The following is a 13,404-nucleotide window of genomic DNA, read 5'->3' as shown; positions in this document are numbered from 1 at the left end:
GTCATATGTAATTATATTATTCTTAATACACCTATGTTAATATGGTTGCTTATCACTATTTACTTTGACTCATTGTTCTTCGTCTTATTATTACTAGCACAAAACCCGTGCGTTGCTACGGTATCACGTTAAATGACTGCTAGAGCTCGACACTACTTCTAAATACAAAAAGAGCACAACTTCAGAAAAAGTTCCATCAGCCAGCGAACTACACACATTAATCAAACTAAAAATTACAACAAATGTAGCTCGGTTGTTGCTAAACTCTTTTCCTATAATTCAATAATTAATTCACACTTTTACAAGTTTTGATCAAGAAATGCCGAAGGGCTGCATGTCCACACGGGCTGAACATACCTATTCGCTCAGGAAAACATTAATGCATCGACGGCCACCTGCTGTCTGGCATAGAGGCAAAAGTTGTCGGCGTACAGGTGTGCCGACGGTGGCCGTCGGTGCATCTCTTGTTGGCGCAGCGGAAAGCACCGTGGGCGCAGAATAGGACATCGGCATCTCTCTATGCCGACGGTTTTCCTTCGGTCGTAGGCACAGTTCAAGTTTTCACGGACACAGCCCTCTGATAGCGTTGCAGATACGCCAACGGCCCGGCCGACGTCACTGCAACGCTGCGTGCCAGCTCCTGGAAGATTAACCGTACTTGACGCTACGCCAACTATCGGCCCGTCGGCACCGCTCGCGCACGTGTCGACACCTGGGATACCTGTCTTCGATCTAGGAGTTCCGCTAGGCCGATGGCCTGGCCTTCGTCATAGCATCGAGCATGACGTAGTTCTAGGAGCACGGAAGCGCTACGTTGAAGGCCAGGCTGTCGGCACAGTTCCACGCTCCAGGTGTTGGGCCGGCGCGACGCTGACGGCATGGCCATCGGCACAACGCCACGTGTCAATTTCTGGCTCACTCCGCTACGGCTACACCGATGGCCTGGCCGTCGGAACCTTTGCTACGCTGACGGTTTTCTTACAAGGCGTAGGGTTCCAGGCTATGTGCCGACAGCCCCGATAAAAGGCCATCGGCGTAGCTCCTGGCAGTCGACACCTAATCGTTTTCATGTATTGGCACATGCCTGAATCTATTATTAAATACAAATGCCAAGTGTCGTATATGCACCCAATGTAGTCACCACCTGAACAAGAAAGCATCCCTCTTGTGACGCAAGAAGTTGGCATGACTCAAGAATCAAGATGATCTCCCTGCTCTACGCCCTTGGCAATCACCTTGATAGCGGCTGGCACGGAGAGCAGCCCGAATGCTCTCGCTGTGCTCGCCCAGACTTCTACCAATAGTACCAGCTGAAGGATCAACGCCTACAATTTGATCTTTACAAGGTCCGGAGATCAAACTTGGTACGGTAGGCTAAGCAAGGTAGGAAATCAAGGTCCCCAGCCTGGATTCTTGTATATACGAAACAAAGGAAATATCGTATCGTGGGGATGAGCCGGGGGGCACTCCTCGTCGCAGACTTGGAACTTGTATCTGGTCTGGTATGTTTTTCCTTTTTCTTTACTGTGCTAGCACATATCTATCCATCTAGGAGCAGACGATTTCCGATCTGGTTTCTTTTAGGTGCAATCGGGGAAGGAAGCACAGGATTTTGATCTGATTTCTTTTACGTACGCGTGCAGACGTACAAAAGCATCGAGTGCGCGACGACGGTCTGTTTAATATAATTGGACTGTAGGAAACTTTTCAGCCATCATACGGGCCTGTCATTATCACAACAATTCAGACGTTGGGCTCAAATAAAAATTGGCCCAAGTGTGACACAAGGCAGCCACCTATTGTAATTTAATAGTAAAGATTATCATCTCCTGAAATTGATGTTTTCATTCATCAATTTAGAAACTGAGATAATGTCAACATGGTTTGGTGGCCGAGGTGGTGGAGAAAGAGAATATTGATTTTTTTTACAACCCGGTGCAACGCACGGGCATATTTACTAGTCTATATCTATACCTAATAATAAAGTACGAAGCGTTTCCGTGGTTTGGTCCATTACAATGCGCTTTCGTCCCGTCCGTCTAGGCACTTTCGATTATCGCTGTGTATCCTACGTTACGGTGGAGCGAGCAGCTGTTGTACTTCCTTCTTGTGTCCCTTCTACATCGCTTCCGAGCTCTACTTGCACAGGGAATCCGCCAGGAGCACATCTTATTCCAGAAACAATTGCCACGTACCGGCCCGGGTGAGGAAAAGCCTCTCACTTCCTTCCGTGTTCTACATGAAACGTGAAGATCATGACACTTCAGCTAAGAGTCCGATGGAAACTTTATTACACTGACTGACCTGACCTGACCTTCGGTTTATTATTGTTCTTATTACGTCACCCTAGCTCGGCCCAACCAATTGTGGCCAGCCTACAACCATGTAGAACTCTGGCCGGAGATCGCACTAGGTTTCTGGTTTCAGTACGTCAGGCATGTACTCCGTATAAGTAGACGAGTTGATCGGCAATCGACAAGTTTATGCCGAGAGAAAATTGTGTAGCTCGTTTCTCGGGTCTTTGTTTTCGTGATCCAATATATCGAGGAATCCTCCCGTCTTGGCGTTCCGATAGCCAAGGACCGCAGCCTACTCTCGTCGAAACCAACAAGGTCGATGGCAACCTACTCTTGCACCTGGAAGCTATTGCTGTCATTGAAGAATTGGACACCAGACCTCTTGTCTACACCGGGTGACCAGCAGCAGTAACGTCCAGATTTCGGATGACCTTGTGTCATTGGACGTGCTAGCGACCTGATTTCTTGGCACCATAACCATAGCAGCCGTAGACGAAAGACACCAATCTCAGCTATGATGAATAGCGAGAGCTCTCATCGCCACCTCCAAACATAACACAGTCACGAACAACGGCAAGTGGGCATGGTGCTCACCAGGGCATGGTTCTCACCCTCGGAATCAACTGCGGCGGCGCATGGAGGGAGGTAGTTGTGGACGCCGGCAAGTGAGCATGCTGCTCACCCACGGAATCAACGACAGCGGCCCATGGAGGGAAGTAGAAAGCCCTCCGTTCATGGTCGTTGGGGGCACAGGAAAGGGTTCGTATACTTCTCCATTGAATCATGTTAACACATCCATGAATCGCACCTGATCGTGAAGTGCTTACTTGAGACAGGGCTGCCGCCCGCTGGTTCCCTCCTTCAACCCAGCATTCTAGGACGTCGACGGTCACCCAGCGCGACATAAGCTTGGCAAGATTTCCTGGTCGCAGCTCACCACCATATATAGAGATGACAAGTAGGTGATGTACACAATCGCCATGCCAACTCCATTAATAACATGCGACTATTCATATTTGATGACGGACTATCGATCAGACGAATCGCGGCGAGCAGGACAGAGCGTACCGCGCCAACGCGTCCAGCGTCGTGCCCCAACGGACAGCGCCAGCGCTAGCGGCTTGTTGCAGCACCCTCCGCTTATGCGGCGAGTGAAGAGGACAGAGCTTCGTGCGTCCAGCGTCGTGCGTAGCTCCGCAGTGATCCACGTTCTCATTGTGTTGCCGCCAGGCCCGGGCCCGCAGGAGTGCGGCCCGTGCGGCCGCACAGGGTCCCAAAATTTTGGGGGCCCAAATTTTCTGACTTTCTATTATATAGTATGTACATGCAATTACAACCATGAAAGTATTTCAGTCTGAGTGGTAATTGTCAAATGGTGCACAAGCGCATTAGATAGGAGGTGGCAGTATTGAATATTGCTGGCCGCATCTTTTATTTTTTCCCTCTGATTTTCTTGCTGGCTGCGTCTTGTATTTTTACCCTCGGATTTTCTTGCTGGCTGCATCTAGTTTACTAAGAAATAAAATTTTAGTTTTTTCCGTCTGATTTTAGCTATTCCGACTAATGGCTAAGACGTACTAAGAAATAAAATTCTAGTTCTAAGTCTTAAACATGCCAAGATTTCTCAGATTCGATTATATAAAAAAATAGCACTACGTTTTAATTTCATAGATTGTTAGGTAATTTAATATAGCGTTATTATATTTCTCTCATGGGATAATTCTTATAATATGCACTACATATAGGGATAGCTTTGCATGTAAGTCTTTGAGATTCTAAAAATATTTTCCTACTTTTAATACCTAAATAGGAAACCAATACGGATAGACCACCGGTCCGATCGGTTTTTAAGCTATAGAATATGTTTCCTCTTAAAATAATTTTAAGCTGATTTTATCACAAAATTAGAATCTACAAGCGCAAGCAAGTAATTCTCAGTTTAAATGCCCATACAAGGTATATAAAAATTATAGTTATTCATTAATTATATTTTTTAATAAAATAGGGCCCAATTTACAATCTCGCACAGGGCCCCAAATTTTGCCGGCCCGGCCCTGGTTGCCGCACATGAGCTTGACAGGTGAAGCTTTGGTGTCAACGAAAGGGGAGGATCTCAGTGGCGCACGTCGGCTAGGTGAAGCTCTTCTATCCCTCAATCTATGCGAGGTGTGCACAAAGATAATGTTGGTATTGTGATATCCAGGGTGCACTGATACTGTCAATCTGTGCTCCATTAGAGTCAAATCCAGAGTTAGTACACAACATTTATTACATTTATTTGATCTTTATAATTGGAACTTCAGCAAAGCTAATGAAAATTGTTTCCGGTCCATCTCACCGATCTAACTTATACCTCCAGGTGTATTCACTCATTCTATAAATTTTGTTTGTTCAGCCATGTTACTAGAGCAATTTCTGTGCTTTCTATTTTAAAGCTAACGTATAATTTAGATTATTCAACCATGTCGTTAGAGCAATTTTCCAGCTTATTATTTTCTTAAAATAAATTTGCTCTTCCGCAGCAACGTGCGGGCATTGTCCTAGTAACATCATATTTCCGATTATGTTCTAGAATCGTTGTACATGGACGCCTCATTGAGAATTTCAACATACAAGTCCGACACGTCATCAAGGGCAGGAACTTTGATGAGCACCTTGTGCGCGACCGCGGCTGAGGAGGACGCCTCGCCCATTGACGCTGTCAGAGTGTCAAGGACGTCATCTTGGTGGCTGGCTTCTTGGTGGCGGCCTTCTTCGTCGCCGGCTTCTTCTGCGGCTTGCTGGCGGGAACCTTGGCTGCCTTCGCCTTGGTCGCCCTCGCACCAGGAGCAGCTTGGCGCCTATACCATACATATCATTGACCTAGCTCAACTTCCATGCATGGACATAAAAGGAATCCACGGAACATGCCAACACTCCATAACAAAGTTGCCAAAGAAAACTTCGACGCTGAAGCCGGTTAATACAAACATAGCGGAGGAAACACAATGTGACAAACGTTGTCTTTTGGCATGCTATCCCTGTCCTCTGATAAAACAAAAGAAGAATGTAAAGAACCACTTCTACCCCCAGCTATAGCTAATGCCGCCGTGAGCCTGCAGAGCTATATTGTTAGTTTTGACCAGTTCAGCGTGCTACGTATTCTGTCTAACTAGTTGCCCATATCTGCCATAATCTGCCTACAAATACATGCGGATTGGCACTCCTCTTGTCAAGCCAGATAGCTAGCTTTAGCTACAATTAACCTACAGAGAGCATACGATCTAAGCTGCAAATATAGCTTCATCGCATACACACTCAATGGCTTCCAAGCAAGTTCTGCTCTTAGCAGCGGCGGCGGTCGTCGCCTCCCTAGCGGCGCAAGCCTCCGCAGAGGTCTACATGGTCGGCGGCAGTGCTGGCTGGACCCTCAAGTACCCCTCCAGCTGGACCGACGGCAAGAACTTCACCACTGGCGACAGCCTAGGTATGGACGCATCACCTTCCCTATAACTCTTAGCATTGTACGTACACCCGTCGTGTGACAACCTCACTAACTAAAATTCTAATGTTGCTTTGCAGTGTTCACCTACACCGCCGGACAGCACACGGTGGTGGAGGTAACCGGCGCGGGGTTCAAGGCCTGCAACATGACGGGGAACGCGATGCTGGGCTCCTGGAACTCCGGTAGCGACACTATCAAGCTCGACACGGCAGGGAGGAGGTGGTTTATTTGCGGCGTAGGCAGCCACTGCACCCAGGGCATGAAGCTCCTCGTCGTCACCACTGGCGACAATAAAACGTCGTCGGCCTCCCTGAACTATAATGTTGGTGCCGGGGCCGCCGCGCTGGTCGCCGGCGCCGCGGCCGCGCTCTTGTTCTAACTACGTTGATCACCGACCGTTGCTGTTTACAGTACCTTTCGTCTGCTTTCATTTATCGTCAGCAGCAATGCTAAGTTTTTGTGAACTTACTTTCCCGCTGCTAAGTTACCACTCGTTTTCAGATTCTCCTTAGTTACTCTCATGTGTTTCGGTGGAAACAATTTCAGGAATAAATGAATTGTTGTTGTCTAAGTCAACTTCTTTTGAAATATCCCTATCTCTGCTAGCTTATCATAACTATAAAGTGAGTATTGAATTGAATGCTTTGAGGGAGATTTTATACTCGTCTTCGCCTTTTTTTTTCTCAAATGGGAGCCTCGTTATGGCCTATGCATCGGATGAACACAACCTTTGTAACATCCTAAGTTCAAGACCAGAAATAGATAGAAACCGATCTATGCATTGCATTCATGTAAAGAAAATCCGGAGAAATTTCACGCTTTTATTTAAACCTGTTAAAGGGATCGAGGTTTCTCTTACATCAATGAAATTGGCACATCGGCGTGAGTGCAATAGATTTTGACATGAATTTTGCTAAACTTTTGCGTTTTGGGGGGAGAAATTTGAATTCAATTCAAATAGGAATGACGCAAATTCAAACAAGGATTTGAATTGGAATTTGAATCACAAAATAATAAGTTACATGTTTATAATATTTAATAATACAAAAAAATATTAAAAATTTTAAAAATTTAAAAATTATAAATCAAATAAGTATAAGTAAAATAATAATAATGTTCAGTTAAGAACTAAACATTAAAAATCATCATACTTCCATTGCAATTGTACAAACTTTACAGAATTATTATTCCAAGTTAGAAAAAAAGATTATAAAATAAGATAATAAGAAGAAGGGATTTCTATTTTCGTGCCCTCGGTTCCTTAGTTGTGCTTAGTTTTCCCTAGCTCCTTAGTTTTTCCTCAGTTTTCCTCAAGTCCTTATTTGAAACCCGCAGAAGCAGCTCAGACGGCAGGAATTCGTTAAGTTGACCGTTCCGTGCTAACGAGTGGGGTCGTGTCGTTTGTGGGATCGCGTCGTGTGGGGCTGGTAGGAAGGAATCGCGTGGGACAGGACGAGACCATGTTTGTGTGACCGTAGCGTGTGGGGCCGTAGCGCGTGGAGTCGTGTGGGTCCGGGACGTGGGCACGAGTGGTCTCTGTCTCTTTCGCCCAGATTAGCAGTTTTCAATGTACCTTTTTCCTCTCTCTCGCTCGATCTCATTCATATTTGATAGCCCAAATTGGTAGCAAATCTAGAGCAGCTTCTCCTTCTGTTTTTTAACGCCATTCATTTCTTTATACCTTCGTTTTTACCCAATCAGGTAGGAAATCTAGGGCACAAATCCAGTGAAATATAGGATAAGCTGCATAGAGGAGCCAACATAGCATAGATATATTCACGACAGATCCAACAGTAGTACCGATAGAATCCTACAACATAAGCTACATTTTACATGAATTTAAGCTGCTCTACAGATAGAGCAGTCACATACAGAGAGTGCAGTAGGCATGTTCAACGCTTCCAGGTTGCGCATGTGACTCGCCTGGAGGTTGCGCAGTTGAATTCCAAGTGCTTTGTGTTTGCCATGGACGCATGCACGTTCACCGTCGTTCCAACTCTAGCGCTGCATCTGCCAATGGATTCAGCATGGTTCACCAGGCAGTTGAAGTCGGTGGCGCGGAGCTTCCTGTTGCAGAAGGGGCACTTGTAAATGCCTCGAGCAAAGGGGCCATCGTAATGGCTGGACTGCAGCCTCCTGAGGACGTGACGAGTCTTGGTGTGGAAGGATTCATCGTCGCTGTCGACGTCGCTGCTCTGTACCTGTCACGTAGCACCAAAGATCGTGCAAAAAACACGGAGTCAATTGCAACGATGATGGAATAGAGAGTGAACAAAGATCATGCATGATAATATGGGCTCGAAAAAAGAGGTAGCCTCAGTTACATTGGACACACTTATATCCAGGATTTGAGTGAGTAAACAAAAGATCATGCACAACAAATTTGTACACACCAATTGTTTACTGACCAAACCCTGAATCAATTTGTGCCCAAATATTCATCATCATCGGCACAAATCTTAAACAAAAGCAAATCACAAGCACTAATAACGCAAGATCTAACACAAAAGGATTGAACTAGGAACAGACGCACCCTAATAACGCAAGATCTAACACAAATGGATTGAACTAGGAACAGACGAACCCTAATAGCGCTAGATCTAACACAAAAGAATTGAAATGGGATAAGAACAAGGGAGCAAAGGGTTACCTCCGGCTCGTCGTCAATGATGCTGGTGTCGTAGGGGTTCTCCGGCGCGACGTACGGCACTGGTTCGTACGGGTCCCAAGCGACGGGGGCCTGGACGGTGGCGGCGGCCGATGCGCCGACGGCTGATGCGCCGGCTGCTACGTTGGAAGCAGCGAAATGGGCCTGGACGGGGGCAGCGGCCGATGCACCGGCTGCTACGTTGGAAGCAGCGACAGGGGCCTGGACGGGGGCAGCGGCCGATGCGCCGGCAATGGGCATCTCATTCTTGTCCATCGCCGGCGGTTTTCTTCGGGGTTTTTTTCTTCGGTTGTGGAGAAGATGATGGGACAGGAGAGGCGGTTGCAGTGAGAACGTGCGTCGAGGGAGAGAAAGAGGGGTTCTATAAAGACGAAGGTGGCGTGTACCGCAACACGCGTCCGCTATGCACGGCTGCAGCGTGCACCGCGACACGAGTCTAACCCTGGGACGTTTGGTGTACTCAGTTATAACCTCGGGCCTTATACAGAAATTTTATCTATACTCAGTTTTCCCCTCTAGTACTTAGACTGGAAAGTGCAATATACTCAGTTTTACCCTCAAGTAGCTGGTCAACAGAGAGTCAACAAATGAGATTAACATATCTAATTGAGTCATTTCATGCGCAAAAAAAATCTAAAAAAATAAAAACATAGTGGCACCTACTCATGGAGTCTTCCTACGCAAACTGCCACCTAGAAAACCTTAACAAACATATATAAATCAAGTTTTACCCCAAATTGCCACTTCTCAGAATCACTAGTGTAGCTATGAAGATGCATGGTTTTCCACTCAAACCCCTTGACAAAACATCTTCCCCAAAAACATAGTTTGTCTAAATGATGCCATAATTGTCACACTCATGTATATTTGAATTGCAAATAATTTGATGTAGCCCAATATGAATTATATTGTACAAAACACGCATTTTTCATTTTGTAATTCTTTTTGTTTGAATCCCTTAGTCTATTTACTATTTATGTGCCCTTGGATTGTTAGTACTACTCAGTTTTGCCCTCAAGTTCTGTCACAAATTCTCTCAGAAGCCCAAACTTATCCTGATTGGTTGAGCCGTTGTCACACGGATCGACTCCACGAACCGTTGATCAACTGATCTAACGGGCAGTATATCCCTCCCCGTCTCTTCGTGGCCACACCTCTCTCTCTCTTCATGGCCACCCCTCTCTCTGTCTCTCTGTCGGTGGATGCATTATTGTCACCCCTCTAACAATTATCAACTATCTTTCGCTTTCCTTTTCTTTTAGGGATATAGTTTGGGATATAGTTTCGGTAATTTGAAACGGCCCAAAAGTGGTATAATTTTGGTACAAACATGAGGCATACATATTTGCGGATTTCGGTGAATGCATTATTGTCACCCCTCTAACAATTATCAACTATCTTTCACTTTCCTTTTCTTTTAGGGGATATAGTTTTGGCATATAGTTTTGGTAATTTGAAACGGCCCAAAAGTGGTAAATTTTGGTATAAACATGAGGCATACATTTTTGCGGATTTCGGTGAATGCATTATTGTCACCGCTCTAACAATTATCAACTATCTTACGCTTTCCTTTTCTTTTAGGGGATATAGTTTTGGTAATTCGAAACGTCCCAAAAGTGGTATAATTTTGGTATAAACATGAGGCATACATTTTTGCGGATTTCGGTGAATGCATTATTGTCACCCCTCTAACAATTATCAACTATCTTTTGCTTTCCTTTTCTTTTAGGGGATATAGTTTTGGCATATAGTTTTGGTAATTTGTAACGGCCCAAAAGTGGTATAATTTTGGTATAAACATGAGGCATACATATTTGCGGATTTCGGTGAATGCATTATTGTCTCCCCTCTAACAATTATCAACTATCTTTCGCTTTCCTTTTCTTTTAGGGGATATAGTTTTGGCATATTTGGGGGATTTCGGTGGGATTATTTGTCACCCCTCTAACAATTATCAACTTTCTTTAGCATTCCAATATAGTTGGTAATTTCGGTGAATGCACACACTAACTATGAAAACAACTACAAGTACATGTAACTGAATAATGGATTTGTAACAAGGTATCCCTTGTAACAACTTCTAGCGCCTGGTGAGCAATGATAAGAATCTGATCGCAATTATACAACAGAAAAAACAACCAGCCATCAGATTAGCTTGCTTCTTCAACTCGATCAGCTGCCTTAACTGCTTGTTCATTTTCTTCAGTTCTCCCTTTACTTCCACCAGTCCTGCATTGGGAGCATTAGGCATAATCGTAACGTCTCCTCTCTCCGCCACATTCTCTACAGCAAGCCCCTCCCCTCCCAAATTGCGCTCCCCAATAACGCCAATTGATTCCTGCAATTGAAGCCTCTGAACGTACACATCGATCCACTCGAAATGCCTGCATTTCTTCGGGATCTGAAAACAACAACGTGAACCCTAAATCCAAAATTCGAGGGAATAACAAGAAAATCGAGAGAAAACAGAGAAATTGAGCGAGATCTAACCTTATCCCCTCTCTATATGGCAAGCTCTCGCATGCAAGGAAAGCGGAAGCAATGGCACGGGCACGGGCGCGGGGCTGGCTCGGGCTCCCATTTTGCAACGGTCACCTGGGTAAGCTGTGGGTCCGGCGCACTAACGAGGACAAGTTGTGGGTCCCACGATGATCTGGATAAGTGAAGACGTGTCCACTGCGGGGCACCAACAGCGGCCCCACTTGCCAGCACCAACCAACGTCAACTAAACGGGAATCCTCCGTCCGAGCTCCTTCTGCGGGTTTCAGACAAGGTCTTGGGGAAAATTGAGGAAAAACTAAGGGGCTAGGGAAAACTGAGCACAACTAAGGAGCCAGGGGCAGGAAAATAGAAATCCCGAAGAAGAAACCCTAAACTAATCTTGCTCTTCTCCAATTCTCCAACGTCTTCTTTTCCTACAACAGGAGACAAAAACAAATAGGGATGTTTATTGGTTAGAATTATGCATCTCCTGAGGGGAAGCAAATTTTCTGTTGGAGCTAGTACTTAGGAAACCTAGGAACTCGTCCAGATTTCCTAAAATTACTGAAATCATCAAATTAAGCAAGTAGGCAACACTTTAGAAGGCAGCAAGGGACAACTAGAGAAGGTTTATCCCGATTCCATCGAAGGCATCAACGAGGCATAAGCACAGACAACCACTAAGCATATCTGAGACAACATTTTATAAAGTGACCAAAACCAAACTAGCACTAGCTCCTCAAAGAAGATTAAGCCACAATATTTCCATTTAAATATGGATTCTATGTTGACATGAAAAGGTCAATATGAATCAAAATAAACTGCAAGATTCAGTTAAGGATAAACCTTCCAGTAAGCCATTCCAATTAAGCCACTTGACAGTACTAAATATAGACAACATGGGATAACTACAAGCGACGTGCCTTGTACGTAATTGGAGGCAAAGAAACCCAACTTGACTACATACAGGACCACACAGCAGCGCAGTCACCCACATGCAGCTATGTGATGTCAAACCCACATGTACTGCCTAGCAGTATATAAGCAATTAGTAGCAAATCTTCTAACACACCAACTGGGGATGGCAATGGGGCGCGTTCCCCGCAAACCTGTGGAGAATTCATCTATTAGGGGACGGGTATTGGGGAATTTTGATCCCCGCTATCTAAAGTGGGGATGGGGATTAAAAGGTCTCCACATACCCGTTCCCCGATATTCCCCGTTATACCTTTATATACATATAAATTGGCATGTTTTTATATGAAATATATTGTAATATTGGATATCATGTAGTATACTTCAATACAATTTAGCATATATGATACTGGTTTTTTGTATTTTACCACCTATGTATTATAAAGTTGCTTACTTATATATGTGTAAAACATGTAAGATCATAAAATTTTAAGAATATAATTTGAATTTAGCCTCTTAATGGGAAAACCGATCCCCTCCCCAAACCTGGTGGGGATGGGGATGGGAAAATTTTCTCCCTGATTATTAAATGGGGATAGGGATGAGAAGACACTCCTCGGTGGGGAGCATACCCGTTGCCATCTCTAACACCAACACAGCTAGCCGCACCAGCAGTTCATTGAGCAGTCATTTCTATCAGGTACGAGCAAGAACACCTCATGATCCACTAGAACAACATAAGTATTATCCAAGCTGCAGCTAGATCATTAGGAAGAAGAAGAGAGAAGGTGCATGCTAACCGTAAGAAGCAGTTAGCATCTAGAAGACAAGGTGCCAACTGCCAAGTACAGAAGGTAGCAACTTATAAGCTAGATCTTGAAGTGTTTGTTCCTAACTTTTGCATAGTCATATCAAGTAAATAAGGGAATAATATAAATCTGTCCAATCTCACTAGCCTTGGACTAGGTTTTCACCTAGAAGGATAGAGAGGTGGATTTCTCTCAGTCTTACATAGAGGTGTGCTATGCAAAATCATCCTAGAGAATAGAAAGGCACAAGTAGTATCTATTCTTATACAAGTTTTTTTACCCTGGACTTTGCATCATAGGCTGGGCCAAAAACTCGGGTACAAGATCTGTTCTTATCATTTTATAGCTAGAAAGATAGAAACCACCAGTGAAGGCAGAACGATCCATGAGACGACAAAGCCAGCAATCTAACACCATGTTCACTTTGCCAGTTTGCCCAACACATAACAAAGACATCTGAACCCAGCAGGAAAAGCACCATCAGCATGAATATAAGCTTACAAGCATCCAGTAATTCACCAATCTGCATGCAACTTGCATCATGTATATTGGAACTCACTCATGGTGCGTGCGGTACAAACGAACGCTATTTAGCGATGAATAGGGAAACCCCGTTGTGAGCGAGGAGGGCGACGAGAAAGTGTGTGAGAGAGAAGTCAGACCGAGCCAAACTGAGCCGGCCGTCGGCCTAGTGGACCGTTTCCACTTTTGCCAATTAGCCATTTGGACTTAGTTTGTTTTTAGGAAAAA

The 13,404-nt window shown here is 44.8% G+C and overlaps 1 protein-coding gene across 1 annotated transcript; it reads left to right on the top strand.

Annotated features, from left to right (window-relative positions):
* Positions 1-5,527: 5,527 nt before the first annotated feature.
* Positions 5,528-6,250, top strand: LOC127330267 (basic blue protein). Its single transcript, XM_051356535.2, has 2 exons — positions 5,528-5,763; positions 5,859-6,250. The coding sequence occupies exons 1-2, from the start codon at positions 5,598-5,600 to the stop codon at positions 6,158-6,160; spliced, it is 468 nt and encodes a 155-aa protein (XP_051212495.1). The 5' UTR covers positions 5,528-5,597; the 3' UTR covers positions 6,161-6,250.
* The last annotated feature ends 7,154 nt before the right edge of the window (positions 6,251-13,404 follow it).

The sequence above is a fragment of the Lolium perenne genome, chromosome 2, assembly GCF_019359855.2.
Source record: "Lolium perenne isolate Kyuss_39 chromosome 2, Kyuss_2.0, whole genome shotgun sequence".
Taxonomy (NCBI): Eukaryota; Viridiplantae; Streptophyta; class Magnoliopsida; order Poales; family Poaceae; genus Lolium; species Lolium perenne.
The sequence above is the reverse complement of the archived record's forward strand: the minus strand, read 5'-3'. Positions and strand labels throughout refer to the sequence as shown.